The sequence below is a fragment of the Sorex araneus genome, chromosome 9 (assembly GCF_027595985.1).
Source record: "Sorex araneus isolate mSorAra2 chromosome 9, mSorAra2.pri, whole genome shotgun sequence".
In the NCBI taxonomy this organism is placed as follows: Eukaryota; Metazoa; Chordata; class Mammalia; order Eulipotyphla; family Soricidae; genus Sorex; species Sorex araneus.
The window spans coordinates 22,381,026-22,403,867 of NC_073310.1; the positions used below are offsets into that span (position 1 = coordinate 22,381,026).

At 41.1% G+C, this 22,842-nt stretch overlaps 3 gene segments (V, D, J or C); all 3 read left to right on the forward strand.

Moving 5' to 3' along the window:
* The first annotated feature begins 1,669 nt into the window (after window positions 1-1,669).
* On the forward strand, window positions 1,670-6,670 carry LOC129407091 (immunoglobulin lambda variable 2-18-like). The segment is given in 3 exon segments: window positions 1,670-1,715; window positions 1,827-2,159; window positions 6,441-6,670. Coding segments are annotated over 3 exon segments (609 nt in total).
* A 3,607-nt stretch (window positions 6,671-10,277) lies between these two features.
* On the forward strand, window positions 10,278-10,791 carry LOC129407092 (immunoglobulin lambda variable 4-3-like). The segment is given in 2 exon segments: window positions 10,278-10,354; window positions 10,472-10,791. Coding segments are annotated over 2 exon segments (366 nt in total).
* Window positions 10,792-20,283: 9,492 nt separating this feature from the next.
* On the forward strand, window positions 20,284-20,822 carry LOC101544059 (immunoglobulin lambda variable 2-11-like). The segment is given in 2 exon segments: window positions 20,284-20,329; window positions 20,449-20,822. Coding segments are annotated over 2 exon segments (420 nt in total).
* Window positions 20,823-22,842: the final 2,020 nt, after the last annotated feature.

The window sequence follows — 22,842 nt, forward strand, 5'->3', positions numbered from 1 at the left end:
GAAGGTAGAGTAGAACTCCCAAAGTAGACATCATTTGGAAAGGCTAAGAATAATTCTAGAAATCAGGAAAGTGCATTGAATTGAGTGATCTATTTTTGTTGCACTTCTATCTACAGATCATTTCTGATAGATAGCACAAGCGAATCCTCTATAAATGAGGAAATTCAGTGACTAAGAGACTTAAAGACTGAGCAGACACTCTGGCATCCTGGTAGGGTTGAGATAATAAGAATTGTAGTTCCAGTTGTGCTAACAAAGAAGGAACCCAAACTTAGTCATAAGTGCAGAAAAAGATGAGAATCTATCATTATGTTTAGAAGATTATAGATGAAATAAAGAGAAGGATGCAGTATTATGTTGGTTTTTTATGTTTAGTATCCATAGTTACAGGAAGAGAACTTACAAGCATATAGTATTTACATATAGAAATTTGATCACATATCTATGAATGTAGTGAGCTAGAAGAAAACCACCCAAGAAGGTTGAAAAATTGCTTGTGGCCTAGTCACAAAAAAGGAAAAGACAAATTGGAATGAGGTTCTTGGATATATGACTGTTTATAAATACTTCGCTGAACAGATAGAAATGCAGAGATATCGAGCCTTGGCTTCTCTGTCTCTCTGATGACTATCTACATGCAACACCTATTGTGGGATACACAGTTCAGTCTTGACTCTGGCTAAATATCAAAGTAAGATAAAGTAAAGTTATAAGTTGATAATTCAAAGGATATCTGAAGAGAAAAAGAGACAAAAACCTATGTTCCTGGCAGGTGTCCTTTTTTGCTGAAAGATCTCCCTCCCTGGTGTGTGTGTGTGGGTGACCTGGGAGTGAAAATCTGCACCTGAGACTCAGGACAACAGATGCTTCAGCATAAGCAGGTGTGGTTGGGAGAGCAACAAGAATGTACCTGAGACACTCACCACCAACAACCCACCACCAAGAGCAGGTTTGTACACAAAAGCGTAACTTAACCAATGTTTGAGAGACCCTGAAACATGGGACTCACCAGAGGGCATTTCCTGGAGTGACACCGAACTGAGTGATCATTGACGCAGTCACATTAGAAGGAAAGACCCGAAGGTTAGGAAGGTCACGAAAGTATGAGATGTCAGGGTATTTATTTTCTTGTGCAAATCAGGTATCAAAATGCTTCTATGAGAAAAATTTATATCAAGGAGTATTAATGTGTTTGATAGTCATGCTATGCAGAACTACAGAGGTGCCAGAGGTAGTCTATTGCTGGTTCAATCCCTGGCACAAGAAAAGTCTCCTGGGTTTGGCCTTGGGTTCTGAGTGCACCACAATGGTGGCCCTGATGGTCCGCAGCACCATACAGTACATTTGGTCCATGGCATGTCTCTGCTCAGATATTTAAACTGCCAGGCCAATTAACAGAGTATCGCTAGGAGTGGCCTCCATGTCCCTATGAATGCCAAATAAGATAACAATTCAAGATAAATAAAAAGTAATAATAATTAATTTTTAAAGTAATGCAGAAACATCTGGAATCAGAGGCCAGGCCAGAGAGGGGTGAGCAGAGGCAGGTGCAGGAAGCAGCTTTGCATGCAGGCCCCTCCCTTCTCTGGGGCAGGGGAGGGATAAGAGCTGGCAGAGAGCCAGGCCCAGGGTTGGGGTGTCAGCAGGCAGCACTCTGGGCATCTCCATCATGACCTGGGCTCTTCTCCTGCTCAGCCTCCTCAGTCAGGGCCCAGGTGAGGCTCTGGGAAGGGACCCTGGGCACATCTGGGCTCACCCTTTCTCCCCTCCTCAGGTCCATCCAGAACCAGCCTGAACTCACCAGTGTTTTATTTCTGTTTCTTCAGGAACCTGGGCCCAGAATGTCCTGACTCAGCCTCCCTCAGTGTCTGGGACTCAGGGACAGACAGTCACCATCTCCTGTACAGGAACCAGCAATGACATTGGGAGATATGACTATGTCTCCTGGTTCCAGCAGCAGGAGGGCACAGCCCCCAAAACCCTGATATATGATGTCAATAAGCAGCCGTCAGGGATCCCTGATCGCTTCTCTGGCTCCAAGTCTGGCAACACAGCGACCCTGACCATCTCTGGGCTCAAGCCTGAGGACGAGGCTGATTATTACTGTATCGCATATACAAGTAGTAACACTTTCCACAGTAGCTGCTGTACACAGGGAAGTGAGACAAAAACTGCTGAAAGTTCCCTTGGTCCTTCTCTCCTAAACTTGGAGGGCATTTTTAATTAATGATTTTCTGTTGAAATAATTAGAAACTAATGAATTTAAAAAAACATTGAATTTATATAGGTTTTTCTTTTTAACAAATCTGTTTTTATTTAATGTTAATTTTATAAAGTTGTTATGTTGGTGTAATCCCACCAACAGCCAACATCCAGAGACTATAAAATCAAGCTCCCAGCAGTCGTGTGACATCTTATAGCCTACTTCTCCCTCTCGAAGAAACTGGCAATTTATGGAGATTTTCCTGCCCGCATGGGAGAGCCTGGCAACCTCCCTGTGATGTATTTATATGCCAAAACCAGTAACAATGATGGGCCTTATTCCCCTGACCCTGAAAGAGTCTCCAATGTGGCACCTTTGGGAAGGACAAGTAAAGAGAGGCTTCTAAAATCTGAGGGCTAGGATGAATGGAGATGTTACTGAGGCCACTCAAGAAAATCAACGATCAACGGGATGATGAAGATGATGATGATGATGATGATGATGATGATGATGATGAAAGTTGTTACAGTAATTCATTATATTTAATATTCTAATACCAATCCCACCACCATTGCACCTTCTCACCACCATAATCCTAATATTTTCACCCCCAAATCCAAACCATGCACACAAAGTAGAATAGGAATATTTAATTTTGTATAGCTTGTTTTGAAAAATCTGTTAAAAATGGTCCATAGGGTTTCCTTAGAGGACAGTGTATGAAGATTGTTATATTTCATCCTGGAACCATTAAGCCCATGTAGAAGAGATTACTAACATGTTTTCAAAAGATTTGAGCCTCGTTGTGTGCATCTATATGGATGCACACATGATATTGGTTGTTTTCTGGTCCCACCAAACATTGTGTGCTACTCTTGTTACATCAGTGGTGTAGAGTATGAGAGGTCGAATGGCCACATTCACCCTAGGAATTCTAAAATTTAGAATACAATTATTCAGGAGAATCAGTCATCCGATCCTGGGGAGAGCATCCGTGACCATGGTGGTGATTGAGATCTGGAGTTTTTCACTCCCGGGACTCTATTGGGGTGGGGTGGTAAACAACCTGCCCCACTCTGAGTTGCCCTAGTTAAGACAGCTGGCCCAGGATCTGGAGGCATCTCTCCAGCATTTTGTTCTATGTTGCTCTCTTCTGGGAGATTTCTTTCTGACACTGATCATGTCCTTAATGAGACTATATGACACCAGGGGGCAGTTTGTGGGTGTGACTCACTTTTTAACATATCTTTAAAATTTTTTAATTTATTTGAATGTAGACAAAAGCCACAACTATTAATACAACTCTAGAGTTAAAGGTGATTAGATAACAAGGTTTCAATACTAAAATTAATAAGTATAAATATCTATTTTACCTTGTTATATATGATCATGGGTTGTTATGTCCTTGTCTAAGAATTGTTTGTTGCCATTGGGCCTCCTGTGCTATTGCTTTGGATTGTTGAGTTTAGTTGGTTTCTAAGTTACTTTCTCATACAATTTGTTGTGCTACTACTGGAATTTCAGTATTGACTAATTAGGAGGTGTTGTGGGTCTAGAGACTTCAGGATTAATTCAGGATTCATTGTCTGGGTCAATGAGTTGACATGGCGGCACATAGGGGAGATGGGGTTGAATGTTGGGGCAGGTGTGAGGCAAGACTCCCCACCCTGACTCCGAAAAGACTCCCCATTTTTCACTCTGGGCACTGGAGTGCCTGGAATTATTCGAAGTTTGGCATCTCTGAGAGAATATCAGTGCATTAGTGCAGTTGAACCCTTGGTGTGATTGCAGCAGTGGGCTGTGGGTGTGGCTGCCTCCCAGGGGCACCCCAGAGTTTTCCTGCAAGGACTGGTATTTCCAGGAATTGTATCTGTTTCAAGTGCATTTCCTCAAAGACTTAGTCATAAATCACTAGAGCAGGGCTGGTGAGTGATCAATATGGTGGTAGCTGTGGGAGGTGAGTCTTCCTGTAAACTTTCTATTCACTAATTTAAACACTTTGCTATATTTGCTGTTTGTTAAATATTTTACTAATTAAATTATTTTAATATATCAGCATGCCCCAAATTAAGTTATGAACTCTTTGATAAATTAGCATCTTGCTACACATTTTGGGTACTTTGTTGCGTAGAATTTACATTCTATATTTAATGAATATAACTCAGAGCTTTCCTATATCCACAAAATTTCCTATTCCACATTCAATTTTATGATTTTTATATAATATATTTATCCTCCTAAGAAAATACATCAAACATCTCTAGTACCACCCTATTGATCTCCTACTTAGCATTTCACCATATGCAAATCTTTATTCACTATCAATGGACTTGCCTCATCTGATTTCATGTTAATGATCTAATGAATGACTCCATTAGATGTCTCATAGTTAACACAATGATTTCAAGATTCATTCATTCATCTTGTAACATGTATCATCAATATCTTATCCCTAGTTTTGAATATGTGATGTTGAATTTCATAACTAGCATTCATTTTGTTAAACCATTAATCCTTTGTTTAATTAGCCAATCTTTTAAGTATCAGTTAACCTGTGTTCTCAAATTCCACGGGTAAAGTGACACTTTCAAATGTAGAAGAAGAATATATTTGGTTCATATTACCATTCATGGAAAAATAAATATAGACAATTAAGGAAATTTTATTTTCATTTACCTTCTAGAGAGGAATAATCAATGTTAAATTAGTCTGTTTCTCAAATTCATGTCTTTCTAGGAAAAAAAAACATAGCTGGATAACATGGTACTGCAGATCCAGAAAATTTCACATTAATCAGCTTAGAGGAAAGATTGTCTCAAGGTGATAAAGTGTAGGCACAACAGCAAAGCCAAATGTGTCTTGTGACAGACATTGAGAGGGAAGGTACCTCAAAATGGTCTTTATTTCTACCCTGAGCCCACTCTCTTTCTCTTAGGTTCTAAAAGTAAGGGTCTCCCCCATACTTTCTATTACATTGTATTTTGACTACTTTGTTATACCACTCTCATAGATATCTGTTTTACTTTTTTAAAAAAAAAATCAATCTATCTCTCCCCACCCCATTATTGAATCCAATCTTCTTTATCTTCATTTTTTAAAAACTTTTTATTGAATCACTGTGAGTTAGAACATTACAAAGCTGTTCATGATTGAATATCAATCATATAGTATTCCAAAGAGTTAGAGTGAAAGCACAGCAGGTAGGGCATTTGCCTTGCATGAGGCCAACTTTGGTTCGATACCAAGAGTATCCTGCTCGCACAGCAGAGCCTGAAAAGCTACCCGTGGCATATTCGATATGCCAAAAACAATAATAACAAGTGACAATGGAGATGTTACTGGTGCCTGCTCGAGCAGATCGATGAACAATGGATTTTATTAACTAGGTTTCATCAGTGCTGGTGTATACTACATCTTTCTGTAGTAACAGACTTTGAGGGCAAATCTTTTAGGGGAGCTCCACCTGTTACTTAAAAATAGCTGAGTTACTTGGGTAGAGAGGCCACAAATGGGGCCAGAAAATAGGACAGGCAGGCAAGACCCCTGCGTTGTATAAACAACTGACCCACATTTGATTCTCTGGAACTCCGTGTGATCCTCAAGCCTACCAGGAGTCATCCCTGAGCACAGCGCAAGAGTAAACACTGAGCAAAGACAGGTGTGACTCATAAAATAAATGATAACAAAAAACACAGAGAGGTGAATGATCAGGTTAGCTCCTGGCATATTGTATATGATATATAATATATAATATGTAATATATATTTATATAAAGATGTATACATATAAATAACTGACCTTTATTGTTCCCACTTGGCTTCCTCTAAAGATAGTTCTAGAATAGAGGCAATTCCCATGATGAAATCCGGAGTCATACCTTTTCTTTTCAACTTTGGAAATCACAATATTGATATCTTTAGACTTTGGGCTCAGACATGACTGAGACAGACACAGTCTTGTGGGGACAGAGAATAGATTTGCATTCAGGGCTCCCCTCTGTGACTGCATGAAGAGACAATCAGACAGGAGCTTGGAGGCAACAGAGAAGCAGGGCTTTCTTCAGAGCTCCTAAAGCCCATTTCACCATGAACTTGGTTCCCTTCTACCTTCTCTCTCTCATTTTCTCCATAGGAAAGGCGTCCCAGGCACTCAAGGGCCCTCCCTTGGATTTGCCCTGATGCACACTACAAAGAGGCATCTACTTTCATTACAGATTGTCCTTTATTTTCTCTTCCAGGTTTATGTGCTCACCCAGTGCTGAACCAGAGCCCTTCTGCAACTGCATCACTGGGACCCTCCATCAAATTTACCAGCAGCAGGGGGCACAGTGACTTCACAATTATGTGGTATCAGCAGAGTCCAGGAAAGGCCCCTTTCTCTGTGATGTATGGTGGGGGTCATCACAAGAAATGGCATGATATTCCTGAACGCTTTTCAACTCCAGCTCAGAGGATGACCGCTACTTAACCATATCAAATGTCCAATCTGTGGATTAGGTTGAATATTATTGTAGCATAAGCCACGCCATATATGACCAAATCTGTTATGCACAGTGATGAAAACAGGGGAGATGTAGAACGAAACCTTCCACCCTTGCATTTTTGATCACAGAGACTTAGGTTGTGTTGTTCCCTGTCCTCCCCACAGAACCTGGAACTGTAGACACTGCTTCCTGTAAACCAAATAATCCTGAATCCTTCTGAAGGCACAACCATACAAAAGCAGACAGGGTTTCTAACTTAGGTCAACTGAGAACACAACTTTCTATTTTGTCTAACACATTCCTGAGGCCGAGATGCTAGTGCACTGATAAATTCAGGACAAAGATCATTTTGACTTGGGGCTGTCTTAAGATGACCAAGTCCTCAATACCCAGGGGCTCCAAGCTCCCATCATTAGCCCTGCTCCAAGAATGGCCTTGGACTGGACTTTTCAGTTTGGCTCTTGAGCACTAGAGCAGCAAGCACCAGCTCTCACACTGGTGTGTTAGAATGAATCTTGTTCACTGTTTGGTTCAAACAGTGCCAAATAAAATAAACTCAGAGCAACACCAAGAACCTTTGCCATCAAAGTAGTCACCCACCTGACACACTCTAACTTCCAGCTGTGAACCCACAGAGTCTCACTGTGGCTGCTTAGCTCTCCTGTTATCTGCTGGGAGCTTAAGTAACATTCACTAATGATCTGGCTTCTATCTAAAATCTAGGGGTTTGTCTTCCAATTTTACAGTTATGGGAAAGGCCTACATACTTCTTCCACTTCACTATTTTGTCCTAGGATGGCACCTCTTCTCCTCTTACCCATCTGTTCCACCCTAAACCTGCTAGCATCTTCACAACCACACCCGCTCTTAGTTACCTACCTCACACACTCCAATTTCATGCTGTGAACCCACAGATTCTCACTGGAGACCTACCATTTTCCTATGACTCCCGAGCTTTAGAACTTGAGACCTAACTTTACCTGTTTCTCCTGCTGAAATATTGTCACCAGGCAGTGGAAGTGGCAAGAAATCAACAGAGGCAGAAATAGAAGTTTGATACTATGAAAAGTGTAACAGCTCACTTCTCAGATGATCCAGAATCTGAAGCTCCATCATTAGCACCCACAAACCTCTTAATAATGAGAAAATCCCTTTAATTTTTCACCACTATTTTGAAGACCTCAGAACAACAATGTTGATTATAACAAAACCTTTTTAATTCACTATGTCTGAGAAAAGTGATGAAAATATTAATGTATCCATGTGAAATTGAAGGAGTAAGTACACTGCAGTAGCAAGTTATAGAAGCAGAATAAAGAATGCTGAAAACCCAATCAAAGAACTTCAAGATAGAACATAAGCCATCGCCAAAAAAATGGAAAAAATAAATGGAGATTAAAAAAAGGGAAAATGTGAGGCATTTCATTGAAAATGGAAAGAGAAATAATCTCCAAGTTGTAGAAATAACAGACATAGGAAGACTGGCTGGTGAAAGTGATACTAATAGAGACCTTCTCCAGCCTGAGGAGGGAGACGGTGCACACTCCAGGAGGTGCAAACAGTGACAAACAAAATAAACTCAGAGCAACATCAAGAAACTTTGTAATCAAAAGAGTAACTACCAAAGAATTGGATTTTAGGGATCTGAAATTACTTATTTTATTTTTCCTGATTCATAGGTGATACTAGTTTAAAACTGCTGAGTTATAAGAATGGAAATTTAAAAAATAATCATTAAAATTATGTCAAAACATTGAAAGTATATATATGTAGTATAATTTGTTTTTTCATTTTTTTAATTTGCTCATAATTTAATTATGAAGGGCTGGAGCCATAGCACAGCGCATAGGGCGTTTGCCTTACACGTGGCCTACCCAGGTTCAATTCCTCCTAACCCTCTTGGAGAGCTTGGCAAGCTACTGAGAGTATCCCACCCACACGGCAGAGCCTGATAAGCTCCCCATGGTGTGTTCCATGTGCCAAAAACTGTAACAAGTCTAACAAAGGAGACTATACTGGTGTCTGCTCAAATCCATGAACAATGGTAGGATAATGCTACAGTGTAGTGCTGCTCACCATGAAATTAGAAAATTATTCATCATTGGGTTTCATGCCTATAATGTTTCAGCAAGGTTCACTTACCAGTATCCACTTCCTTCCACCAATGCCATATCCTCACCCTACTTTTCAAGAGTCACTTTTTCAAACATGCATTTTTGTATATGGTTACCAGTACTGTTGCTGATAAGGTTTCATACACAACACTTTACCATCTTCCAGCACCACCTACTTTGCTTGGTTGAAGGCTTCTTCCACATAGATGTTTCCACCTTCCTTTATCCCCAGAGTTGGACCTTTGCGATGGACCCATGTGCCCAGCAGCTCAGAGAAGAGATGGAACAGGAGGTCCCAGCTGTCTCTGAGTCCCTGCCCCTCATGCGAAGACAACTAAAGTCCTGGGGCTTCCCACTGCTGCAGAAATAAGGGCCACGTTCCATGTTCGATGCCCAACTCCCCCAGTAACCCGAAAAGAGTGGTCCTCACTAATTCATGCTATCCTGAAGTTTCCACTGAGTTCCAGGGGAATTTCACAGGAGAATGTCACCGATGTCACTGCAGGCCAGAGACCCAGCCCAAATTGTTCCACTGTTCCTATCGCATCCCAAGCCAGAAAACACCGACTTCCCAGCTGCCTTTCCAGGAAGGGAACCCCTGAAGTGTGGTCCAAAAGCCTCGTTCCCCTGAGCCAGACATCACAAAGGCGATCACAGGGCTCAGCACCGAGGATCCTCCTGCGTGATAAAACCATGATCACTCCAACTTTGCTTCATACCCACGGTCCCTTCCCAGGTACAGATGCTCAGCCTCATGACAACTGCTGTCAGACCTGTGTCAAAGTATAAGTCAGTCTTGGCCCCCAACACTTCCATCCCTTATGCAGGCAAATCACAGTGCAGACATACCAAAGACATGACTGGAAATATGACCCCTCCCTCCAGCTTGAACTGGATAGTGAGGAACTGTAAACACCCAAAGATGTTCCAAGGTGTCAGCTCTCTCTCCCATAGATATTGCTCCTTCCTTGTCCTATCCCAGCCTCCTCAAGGGAGATGTCTTCTACTGAATACCAGTTCTCAAGTTCTCCGTTACGACTGTCTTTGGGAATTTGTTATCTCATCATTATATTTCTATATATCCTGCATATGAGAGCATTCATTTGGTGTGGCTCTCTCCCTCTTAAGATTCAAGAGATGCTGTCCTGTTCAACCACCACCACAGAAGGAGGATGGCATTCATCTTGGAACCTCTAGGGGGCGCAAGAGTGCTGTTTGATGATCAGTACATTTAAGTCCCTTGGGCTGCATTCAAGTGAAAAAACAGGTGTCTGAAGCTTTTTCTAAATATACTTCATAATAGAATGAACTCCTAAATGAAAAACCTATAGCTGATGCTTTATTTGGAACCTCACAGAAGTGTCAGTTTGAGGTTAATGATGAATGGAAAACAGATTTGCATTCAAGGCTCCACCCTCTTGTGACTGCATGAAGAGAGGACACAGAGAAGAGAGGAGACACCAGTGCATAGGGCGGTTTTAGGAGAGCGGGATCAGAAACCTCTCACCATGGCCTGGGTTCCCTTCTACCTCCTGCCCTTCATTTTCTCTCAAGGTTAGACCGTCCCCAAATTAAGGGGTTCCTTCTCCTGTTTTTCCCTCCAGGCACAGTCCTGGGGAGTATTTGACCTGTCTTGATGAAATCAGCATTATTGTTTATTTTCTATTCCAGGATTTTGTGCTCCACCCACGCTGACTCAAACCCCTTCTGCCTCTGCCTCACCTGGAGCCTCAACCAAGCTCACCTGCACCTTAAGCCAGGACCACCACAATTTCCTTATTGAGTGGTATCAACAGATTCAAGGCAAGGTCCCAACTTTCCTGATGCAAGTTGGTAGTGATGGAATCTTCAGCAAAGGGGACAATGTTCCTGATCGCTTCTCAGGCTCCAGCTCTGGGGCAGACCGCTACTTAACCATCTCAAACATCCAATCTGTGGATGAGGCTGAGTACTACTGTGGTGTAAGCTATAGTGGTGGTTATCCACAGTGACAAAAACAAAGGAGAAGTGAGAACAAAAACTTACTGTCTGCCCTCTTGATCACTAAGATTCAAGCTGAGCTACTCTCTCTTCCCAGGTCCCTGAGACCAGTGAGTCTTCTTTTAGTCCTCTCATCTGACCTCTTGCATGAAAAGCAGATATTGGTCATAACGTAGGGCAATTTCAGACGACAGTGTTGTTTCCTATTGAAACAACACTGTCGTCTGAAATATGGCCATGGACCCCTGGGTGACTTACCTGAAGGCTAGGGCTGAAAGTCTGCAATGAGTCCTTGCGTGGCACATACCTATGTCCCATCAGCCCCCCTAGGTGCCCATCAAGTCACACCTGATGTCTACTTCTACTCAGCATGAAAGTTAATCTACACCATGCAATTTCTTTTTTTTAACTTATAAAATAGTTCACAATATTTCATGACATTTAATACTCAAACACCAATCCCATCACCATTATACCTCCTACCTATTTTGAGTGTTTCCATCCTGAAACCCAATCTCTGTCCCAAAGCAAAACCAAAATAATATAATATTTCCATCTAGGTTGGTTGCCTTCTAATTTGAATCCCATTAAATATGATGTGGTACTCTTAAAGTACGGGTAGTGTTTGTCATGGCCGTGCATTCTAGAAATAGTTTTATTTTGGGGTCAGGTTCGGCTCAAGGATTTGGAGATGACCATGAGGAGGGGAGACAGTTGCATTCTGGAGGTTTTCAGCTTCTGGGGCTGGGTCCCTTGGGGCAGGGAGTGCTCTCACCCACACCTTCTGGGACTCCCTGAGTGAAACAGCCTGGCACAGGGTCTGGTGGCCTGGTTATGGCCAGTGTCATGTTGCTGGTGTAGTTTCTCATTTCCTCTATTTCTCTGATGAATGTTACCCAACATCCATACTCTCTAACCCAGTAAAGAGTAGTCCCATCTGAAGGCTTACAGTGCCTTTGCCCAAACTAACAGGCATTTCTCGTTTTTCTAATGAGGGTACAATGAGATCCTACAATGTACATTCCCTACAACATAAGCCAGCCGTGCTTACATTGTTGGATAGAGATTTGGGAGATCGACCGGGACACACATCAAACCTCCATTTGGATCACACACATTTTATTTTGAAATAAAAATATACTTTAAAAAAGAATTTGTGTATTTACACACATACACAATGGGATTCTATGTAGCTGTAAGAAAGGATGAAACCATTCATGCAATTTTCTGCTACATAGATGGTATCATGCTGAGTGAAGTCAGTCAGAAAGGGGCAGGTACAGAATGATTGCTCTCATTCATGGGATATAAAAGTGCACAGTAATGGAGCAACAAATAGTCAAAGGCAACAGAAATGGAGAGTTGACTAAGCACCAAGCTTAGTTTACTGTCCAGGTTGTGGAGTTGGATGAAGGTGCTTTGGGACATTGGTGGAAAGAAGGTGGATTTCTGTTGAGGGGTGTGATGAGGGAACAATGTATGCAGGAAACTAGCATTGGCTGTATTATAAATCACAATAGCTCAATAAAGATGGAAGGGAGAATAGATGGGAGGTCATTCTGACATACTATTTGTCCATTTTAATATCTATTGTATTTTAAATTTCCATTTCCTTAGTGAGAAAATTTTGTGCATTTTTTAAAGTGCTTCCTTGTGATATGTGTCCTGTTTGTTAAAGTGTTTAATAGATATTTTCCTTTTGGGGGTGATAGTACAGTAGGTAAGGTACGGGTGGGGGGGAAACAAACCCTGGGGCCACTGATGGAGAAGGACACTGGTGGAGGGATGGGTACTCGAGTATTGTATAACTATAACACAGGCACAAAACTCTGTAACTGCACCCTCACGGTGACTCATTAATAAAAAAAATTAAAATTAAAAAAATACTGGATTATGCAAATTCATATAAAATACCTTACTGAGATTGTATTTCTCTCTTTTTTTCTCTCACTACTGTCTTTTTAATGCTATAATAGAGTACATAATTTACTGTGTTGACCCTTGTTGAAAGAGAATTGGAGAGAGGAAATTTAAATTGTCAAGTTCAAGAATGGAAAGGGAACATTGGGACACACAACTGGGAGTATCACCCCTTGAGTTATTGTTTACTTCTGTAAACAATATTGCTCAGACTACCTCGATTTGGAGCATCCCTGAGGTGGGCAAGTGGGTGTTCCCCTGATCAAGCTGCCTGAAAAATTCCATACTGCAGATATTTTACTATGCACTAAACAAGTGTGGCAGGGGTCAGTGAAAAATGTGTCCTTTGGAGTTCCAAAAGAGATCACCATTAGCACGAATTTGAAGAGATAGTTAAATTCCATAATGTTAGAGAATAACGTGGAATGTGAACTCCCACTAGAGAGTAGCTCTGTGGGTGCCCCGGGCTAGTGTGTTCACAGAGACGTTGTCAAGGTCCAGCAGAGTCCCAGAGACACAAAAGGTCAAAAACACGAGGGATTTCTGCATATTTATTATTCTCTATAAATCACGTGTAGATAAATACTTATTTTGAGAAAAGTAATGTCAGAAAAATTTGATTGATATTCCTGCGGTCAAGAAATCCTGAGACGGGGCTGGAGTGATAGCACAGCGGGTAGGGCGTCTGCCTTGCACGTTGCCAACCCGGGTTCGAATCCCAGCATCCCATATGGTCCCCCGGGCACCGCCAGGAGTAATTCCTGAGTGCATGAGCCAGGAGTGACCCCTGTGCATTGCCAGGTGTGACCCAAAAAGCAAAAAAAAAAAAAAAGAAAGAAATCCTGAGACATCTGGAGTCCAAGGCCAGGCCAGAGAGGGGTGAGCAGAGGCAGGTGCAGGAAGCAGCTTTGCATGCAGGCCCCTCCCTTCTCTGGGGCAGGGGAGGGATAAGAGCTGGCAGAGAGCCAGGCCCAGGGTTGGGGTGTCAGCAGGCAGCACTCTGGGCATCTCCATCATGACCTGGGCTCTTCTCCTGCTCAGCCTCCTCAGTCAGGGCCCAGGTGAGGCTCTGGGAAGGGACCTGGGAACATCTGAGCTCACCTTTTCTCCCTTCCTTAGGTTCACCTGGGCCCAGCTTGTGCTCACCAGAGTGGTTTTATTTTTCTCTAGGAAGTCTGGCCCAGTCTGCTCTGACTCAGCCTCCCTCAGTGTCTGGGAATCCAGGACAGACAGTCACCATCTCCTGTACTGGGACCAGCAATGACATTGGGGGACATGATGCTGTCTTCTGGTTCCAGCAGCATGAGGGCAGAGCCCCCAAAACCCTGATATATAATGTCAATAAGCGGCCGTCAGGGATCCCTGAGCGCTTCTCTGGCTCCAAGTCTGGCAACACAGCGACCCTGACCATCTCTGGGCTCAAGCCTGAGGACGAGGCTGATTATCACTGTGGCTCAGGTCGACTTGTGGGAAGTGTAGTGGATTTCCACAGTGGTTCATGCTCATAGAGAAGTGAGACAAAAACCACTCTGTTTCCTCACGCTCCTCCCCTTTATGAACTCAGATTTTTATTGTTTTTTAAAAATTATTTTAAATTCAAATTGTTATAATTGAATACATTTTAAAGGAAACAGTACATCACACACCCTTTCTCATTCACCAAGTTTAATTTCTCACATTAGCTATTTATCATGTTTGTTTCTAATTTTCTCTGAATTTCAGAAAAAAATTAGAACTATGTAGGTATACACAACATTAATTTTCTGTACTATTTGAAATCATTTTTACATTCATTAATTTTAGTGTAAAAATTTATATGAATACATACATTTTTAAACTTAATATTTAAGGAATATATACACTTATGTTTGAGAGCATTTTTGATAAAAATCACATTCCATAATTTTAATCTTTTAAGCCAGATTTGTGCATCCAATAACACAATTAATCCATCACATATATATCCCCCCAATGGAACACCCTTTTATTTCAACAGTCCCTTTCCATTTAATACTCATCAGTGACTTACCACCAAAAAAAATTTTATATTCTGTGTCCATGGAATTGTCTGTTCTTGTCATTTCACATGAATGGTGCCATAAACCATATCTTTCTATGAATCTCATTTTTCTTTGTTATGACAATATTTTCAGTTTCATTCCTCCTGAAAGCTACATCAATACTACTCTTCTAGCTATGAATAAATAATATTGCTTTTTATGACTGAAGTTCTTTTCAATGGTCCAATAATTTATTAGTCAATGGTTGGCATCAACTTCATTGAATCTTCATTTCATACTAACAAGGATCATGACTAGCCTCTCTCCAAAACTCTTCTTTTTCTAAAGAAATCCACTCCTGGTCTATAGTAATTCTGGGGTCATGAAAATTTTGCCCCTGACAGCTTTAAGGAGAAATTGCTTTTATGTGCTAAGTAGGAGGCACAGTGATGAAAGCCAGGTGTTCCTTGTCACCTAAGACATGTTCTCACAAGAGGTCCCTAGAAACCATCCCCTATTTCTAACTCAGAGCCCCCTCCCCTTCTCTTGAAGACCTTAACATAGAAATTCCCTCTGTACATGAGAATATATTGTGTTCTTCCTTCTATTTTCCATATCTTTCATGGGTCTATTTTCTTTTGATATTTTTAGATGTCAAAGGATCTTCATCTCATCCTATTATTGCGTTCAATATTCCTACAGTATTGCAACATCTTATACTTCCTCAGTTCCAAGATGAGGGCTTCCTGGGAAGACTTAACCTGTGAAGAGACAATCAATGGAAAATCAAACTGACTTCAAGTGATGCTATGTGCCTCCTGAAGTGCAGATGAGAATTCTGATAGAATCTGGGGGAAAACAAATGACTTTGGATGAATTTAATAAGAATCTAGGCACTTGGTACTGAGTTAGAGGGCAGGAGAAAGAAGGAAACAGTTCCAGGCTTTTGGAGATACTTTGTTGTTACCATTTGATGCCAGCAGGCAGCCATGAGAGCTTGATTTGGTGGATGTTTGTGTATTCAGTCCTATATTGCCTGTCAAGTTCTATACAGGTTATGCTTCTGTATGGGATGTTGGGTGGACAATTATGGACCACATCTGTTCCATTGTCCAGTATATCTTTTTGGAAATGTCATTAAATGTTCACAGGTACAAGGCTACTAAAGGTTTTAGAAAAAGTAATGGCTGGTGATTATTTTCCTAGAAGATGAGGAAATGGTTGAATTTTTGTTCATGCTGGTGTCAGTTTCTGTGTTGATTTTAAGAAGGGCCAACTCTCATTTGAAGGATTCAGCCCTAATTTTGTGTTTGTCTGTGTGTCTTCCTGTTGAACTGAATTTGGCCATTCAGTTTTCTAATTTAATTTAAAAAATCCTTTTATAAATGCATTTTCAGAGGAATTTCTTGGATTGGGAATTTTAAAAAGCTATCAGAAAATCATTGTGGCTCAAAACTTTGAATGAATCTTTGTGTCTGTTTTCCTCTTGTAATGTGTTGCCACTGGATGCTATAATTCATACTAGTGACCCTATATCTTATATTTCAAAATAGGGTGTTTCGGGTAAACAGTCTAATTTTAAATGCAAGCATATATTTTGAAACAATGTCTTTGAAATTGTTATATTAAGTCCAGTGTTTTTATTTCACTTGTGTTTATTGGTCTTCAATTGTAGGTTAACATTGGTTCATCCTTTTTCCTCTGTCCTCTCTCTCTTGGTGCAAGTAGTTTAAGATTACTGAGTTAGACACAGGGCTCCTGAGGCACTCCAATTTCTCTGTGTTTAGGTTTAACCTCTTTCTGTGCACTGATTGTCCTATATATCTCTTACTGTGTCCATACCACATGATTAGAAAGATTATTCAGAATTAGAATTTAGGTGACTTTTTTAAATGGATATGATCAAAGAAAGGAGAAATACACACCTAGATGCTCTTTTGACCTTGGGCAGATCTAGCAGAATGAGATCATTGTCTTAGAAGAAGCTTCCCTGAAGGAAGGGCTTTACATATGTTAATTATGCCATCTGACCTATGTATAGTAGCAACCCCAGCCCAGTAGGTTGGGCTCTTAACAAAAGTGGTGTGATGGGGTGGGAGAGAGACAGGGATATAAAAATAGAATGAGAGAGAAGAACAGAAAATAATAGAATAGAGTAAAATACGACAGGGGAATGAGGAGCAGTGTGAGATAGGAATAGGGCATTCAGTGAGACTGAAATAGGAGCACAGGGAGAATAGAATGAAAGGTGGGACTGAGATTGGAATCAATGGTGACTGATCAGCAAGCAGCCTGGCAACCCTGATCTCTCCTTCATGCATCTGTTGACCAGGGCTGCAGGCAGGGGTGGAAGGGGCTCGTGTTCACTGAACACTTGTGGTGAGCGCCCGCACATTTTGTGAACACACAATAAATTAAATCATTGTCTAACAAGAGAAATATCTGTCTTGAATTTAACTAAGTTTGATCATAGATGTCTGGATAAATCTAGAAAAAGCTAATTGCTACATTTGAATTTGGATGTGATTTCAGAAATTTACATCTATGGATGAAATGGTGTGCCACCTAGAGAAATCTTTATGAAAAAAAATGTTTAGTTCAGCAAACTACAAAAATCTACTTTTTATATAATATTTCTTCTGCTTCAAAGCTGATGATGCCATGCTGATATAACAGTGGAAAATATATAAATTGTTGTTAAGAGATAAAAGATTGGGAAACTTTACTACAAACTCTTGTAAGAGATAAAGGAACTTTTTCAAAAGAGCAGGAACTTATGGCACTGTGGTCTACAATACTGTTTATGACAGTGTTCCATAAATACAATATTCCAACACCACCCCCTCCACCAGAGTGTTGTTCCCCCTCAATGTACATCCCCACCCCATTCTCCATTCTCAGTTCAGATCTGTTGGTCACTTTAGTTCTGATGTCTTTGGAGAAAGGGCTCTTAATTGAGCTGAAGGAAGACCCTTTGACCCTAAACCAACAACCTTGAACTACCCACTTCGTGACAGAGGGTTATGAAATCCAGTTGCCCCTAGTTAATTGGAGCCTGTGCAGAGCACAATGTCTGTCCCAAACTCCACTTATCTCTTGAAGTTTCAAGTACATGTTAACTCAGCTCTATAGCTATATAAGGAGACGTTAATGATGCATAGAACAATGTAAAAGGGTGTGTTTCTCATATGAACAGCTTGAACACCACAAAATCATGCTTTCCAGATTTAACCCTTCTGCATATGGTTCCCATTTATTACCTCAAAACAGTTCTCCGAGGACCTAGTACATAATAACTTTCCAACTGATAATCCTTTCTTGCCACCAAGATAAAAGCCTGGATCCAGGAGGAGATCAAAGTAACTTCTTTGCTGGCTTACCTCTGCAAAAAGCCAAGATGTTTCCTTGCGCTGATCCACAGTTCCCTGAACAGAGAGGGGCAGGAAGTTGAGTAAATTGTACAGATGTATTGGAACTCTGATAGTCTGACTGCTGTCTGGGTTGGACTCACAGGGATATATCACCGACCATGAAGGAGCTCAGGTGAGTTTTTTAAATCTCCTCCTCCTCACCTGCTTTGTCTCTTGAATTTACATTGGCTAACTCAGTCTTAATTAAGACACACCCATGGCTGTTTCTGAATCAGAAAGAATTGCATTACATTCATTCCTTTATTCTGTAGCCCCTCTGTGACTCAGGGTGTCAATCATTTATTTTCAGGACTTGCAGATCAATGTGACCTAAATGTGGCCTAACAACCATGTCAGTACCCTGGCAGAGTAATAGCCTTCACCAATCAGACACTTACCCAGGTTTTACCTTATTTCCTATCTTCCCCTGAGCCTGATCTCTGGCCTCAATATTGTTTTGATTTCTTACAATGTTAAAATGAATGTTTAGAGGGTAAAAATTCTAAAAGTTCTATAAAGACAGTGTCAATTCAGTGAAATAAATGAAGTTGGTGGGCCTGCAGGGGTGGCTTATGTGAGGCAGAGAGGAAAGAGATGGTCACTTCCTTCCAATCCAACTCTGACATTATGGGATCACCTGGGAAGGATAAGGCTGTTAAAGTCCTCGCTGTGTCCCTCCTTGGCAGGAGGGAGAGAAATTGGAGAGATAGGAACACTGGCAAGAGAGAAGGCAGGCTTCTCTCAAGGCAAAGAGACCCCCAGCACACATCTCAAGAGGGGAGATGTGGGTGACACATGTGCTCTGGTACCACATATGCTCAGCCACGTGGGCACAAGCAACACATGGGCTTCGACAGCATATGCTTGAGCTTCCTTTGTTTAAGGTGGCTTTTATAGAGTTTCTCCAGTCTATCCCCATGTGGGGTTTCTACCTAGGTAAAAGTCCTAAGGTATTTGCCAAGGGGCTAGAGTTGGGAGTGGCTGGTGGTTTTCTTTGAAATTCCCTTCTTGGCCTTTGTTTCTGATGGAGCTCCTCTCTGAATGGGGTCTAGCCCTCCCTGTGACTATTACTGGCCCATTAGGGGACCAGAGCACAAAGAAAGAGGATACAGTTAAAAACATAGAGGAATGGGAGTGCCTTGGGAGCACTATGATGGGTGTAACCCAATAAACCCAAGTTCCCTGCATGTAGGCAGAAAGAAAAAAACCAAAGTTTTTCTACATTCCTTAACTGAACTTTCTCCTTTGTTCTTTTTACTTCATTTTCTGTATATCCTCACCCCTCACTCCAGCACTACATCAAGATACTAACAGCAAAGAAATGTATTGAAGACAAGTAGAAGGACATTCACCAGCTGAGGATGAGCTTTAGATGGATTAGTGAATCCAAGGGTCTGTATCGAGCTTGGACTGGAGGGAGGCAGCAGAAGAAATAGGACAGAATTTTCCATTTCCCACTCAGATGCCTCTGCTGGAGTTGGGCTGTAACATGTGTCCTCCAGAAGGCAGTCAAGGCTTGTGTGTGGGAAAATATCTTGATGTGGTTCCCTGACCTGCATGGAGTCCATGAGTTACTTTCCTATGAGCTTTGCTAAAGTGACTGAGATGGAGAACCCCATGAGTTATACCTCAATAAATTATATTTTATATACAATCATTAAAAAATTTCTAGCTCAATCCCTAGTTCAGGCCACCATACAGACATAAGACTAAAAAAGCCAGACTGTTGAGGAGACCTAGAAAGGTCTGAAGAAAAATGGGAAAACCACAGATTTGCCTGAAGGCTATGAAATAGAACTGTCAGATCGTGTCCACCTGCCTCTTCTGTCATCGTCACCATTTCACACAGAACACAGAATGGAGGTCTTAGACTCCTGAGCCAGGGATTCGTGGGCCATGTCTCCTGCAACAGGAAGGATGGGAATCTCATCATGGTACAATCTGTGGCAACCCCTGCAGATGCTTTTTAATCTCTCTAGTAAGACCTGCAGTTTAGAGCTGCAGCATCCTGGGGTCAAGTTTGAGCAGGTGGGTATGAACAAATGTTAAGTGAGGAAGGATATTTGCATGGAGGCCCTCCCCTCTGCAGAGGCAGAGCAAGGGATAAGAGTAGGTGGGAGAGGGAGTTCCAGTGTTGGGAGTCAAGGGACAGCATTTGTGAGGCATTTCCACTATGGCCTGGGCTCTGTTTCTCCTCACTCTCCTCACCCAGGCCACAGGTGAGATCTCCGGGGGTGGGGGTGAGGGGATTCTAGTTTGATTCTATGTTCTCTCCTCACCTGTGAAATATCTCAAACTCACCAGAGTGTAGTTCTCGTTTGCCCCTTCTTTTGTTCAGGTTCTTGGACCCAACATGCCCTAACTCAGCCTTCCTCCAAGTCTGAGGTTCTGGGATGGACGGTCACCAACTCCTGTGATGGAAGCAGCAATGTCATTGGCTACCTTGAATATGGTGTCTCCTGGTACCAGCAACGCCCAGGAACAGCTCCTAAACTTTTGATTTATGATACAACTTCTCGGCCCTCAGACATCCCTGATCGCTTCTCTGCATCTAAATCTGATAACACAGCGACCCTGACTATCTCTGGGCTCAAGCCTGAGGACGAATCTGATTATTACTGTTGCTCAAATACAAGAAGTAGCACTTTCCACAGTGGCTGCTGTACACAGGGAAGTGAGGTTCTCAACCTCCGCAGTTTGCTACACTTCTGAATCCAAATTTTTCTGCTTTTACCTTACTTAAAACTTTTTAGTTAATGTAAATTTTAAATAACAGAGAAATATTCAATGATTTTTTACCACGTGTATACTTCATTTCTAATTCTCTCAGCATATCTGTATTAAAGAATAGATTAATTTTATTTAAATCACTTACAAAATACCTACTGAGAATATTTATTTTTCTTGTTTATATCTTTCATAACATTTACTTTATATCTTATATTTCATATTCAAGTTATTTTATATTCCTTCCATAGTCTTACTATATTCACATTTGTGCAACTGCTAGCACTATTATTCATTAACTCTTACATGTTCTTAAAAGAAATTTCTATTTCATTACCAGTACCTCTCAATTCCCTCATAGCTTAAGCTCACATAAACAAATATAAACATTATTGGTACTTATATTTGCTTATTTGAGTCATTTTGCATTTATGAAATATTTAACACATCAAACATTGTGTTTGGTTTCTCCTGTTCTTTAGCAAGGTTTTCCTTATTTCTTATTATAGCTCTAGAGATGGTTCAATATTTCCACAAAAAGTATATGTATATGTGTATAATATCATATCTAATATTGGAGTATTCCTGTATTAATTGAGTTTCCATTGTAACTGATTTTTTCTGGTTGTTCAGAGACTGAGCAATCTTGGAAGCTAACCTACGTATATCCAAGTTCTGTAATGAAATGACTGTTATTTATTAATTGTTTGCTTGACAATTTGTTAATTGTCATTTATTAATTGTTTGGAGCCACATCCATTGAAGATCAGGGGTGATTCTTGGCTCTGCACTCAGGAATTATTCCTAGCGGTGCTTGGGGAACCATATGGAATACCAGGGAACCAACCCAGGTTGGCCAAATGCAAAGCAAATACTCTGCCCAATGTCTTATCTCTCAGACTCAAGAACAGTCATGTTAAAAAAATATAATAAGTATCTTGTAGCATAGTACCAGCTAGATTGTGTCTTGTCTGCTGGACCCATCATAATCTGTAATTTCTTCTCTATGCCTGAAAATTGCAAAATCTTTTCTCGAATCTGGAGATATGTCCTAAGTGTGAGCTTCAAGGAAGCCTACTGAAGATGCTGCTATTAGTTACACATTTTCTGACTAACAACCCTACCTCATTTAATGTTAGAACGCATGCAAGTGGAGTTTGAAAGTCATTCAAAACATAATAATTTGTTTTTTTAATTTTAGAATTCAATACCTAAGCCTATTTTTCTCCAAAATCTTCTTATTGTTCTTTGCTTTGGTTTATTTACTTACTTATTTAAATAGAATCACCATGATATTTACAGTTACAAAGCTGTTCATTGTCAGGTTTAAGTCCTACAATATTCCAAAACACACTCCTCCTCCAGTGCACATTACTTCTCTCCCAATCTTTCTGTGTGTGTGTGTGTGTGTGAGTGTGTTACTCTGTGGTTTGTAGTACAGATACTGAAATGTTATCATGCTCGTTGCTTTACCTACTTTTCAGCACACAGTTCTTATCCAGATTGATCATTTCCAACTATCTTTGTCATCTTCTCTATCCCAACTGCCTTCCTCTCCAGCACTTTTCACTTTCTGAATAAGAAAATTATGACTTATATAAACCTCGGTGAGAAAGAGAGAGACAAACTACAGAGATGCCTCCGAACCCACGCCAGACTGTTTCATCCAGGGGAACATAGAAGCGGGTGGGTGAGTCCCACCACTCGCCCAAGCAGCCCAGTAGCTAAAAACCTTCCAGAACTTAATTGATACCATGCTCATGGCCGATCTCGACAGGCTCAGATGAGACTCAGCCATGAGTGAATCTGCTGAAAAATGTGGTCACTGAAATTTCCAGGCTCACATGGAGTGTGGAATGGGCTACTTCCTCCATCTCTTTGTGCTCCCATAGCCTGGCAGTCACACCTACTAACTGCCTCTGGGGCCATATAAGCTCATTAACAACCATGAACCAGTCACTCACTAATAAACCTTGGGAGAGAAAGAGAGAAGCATGCCAGAGAT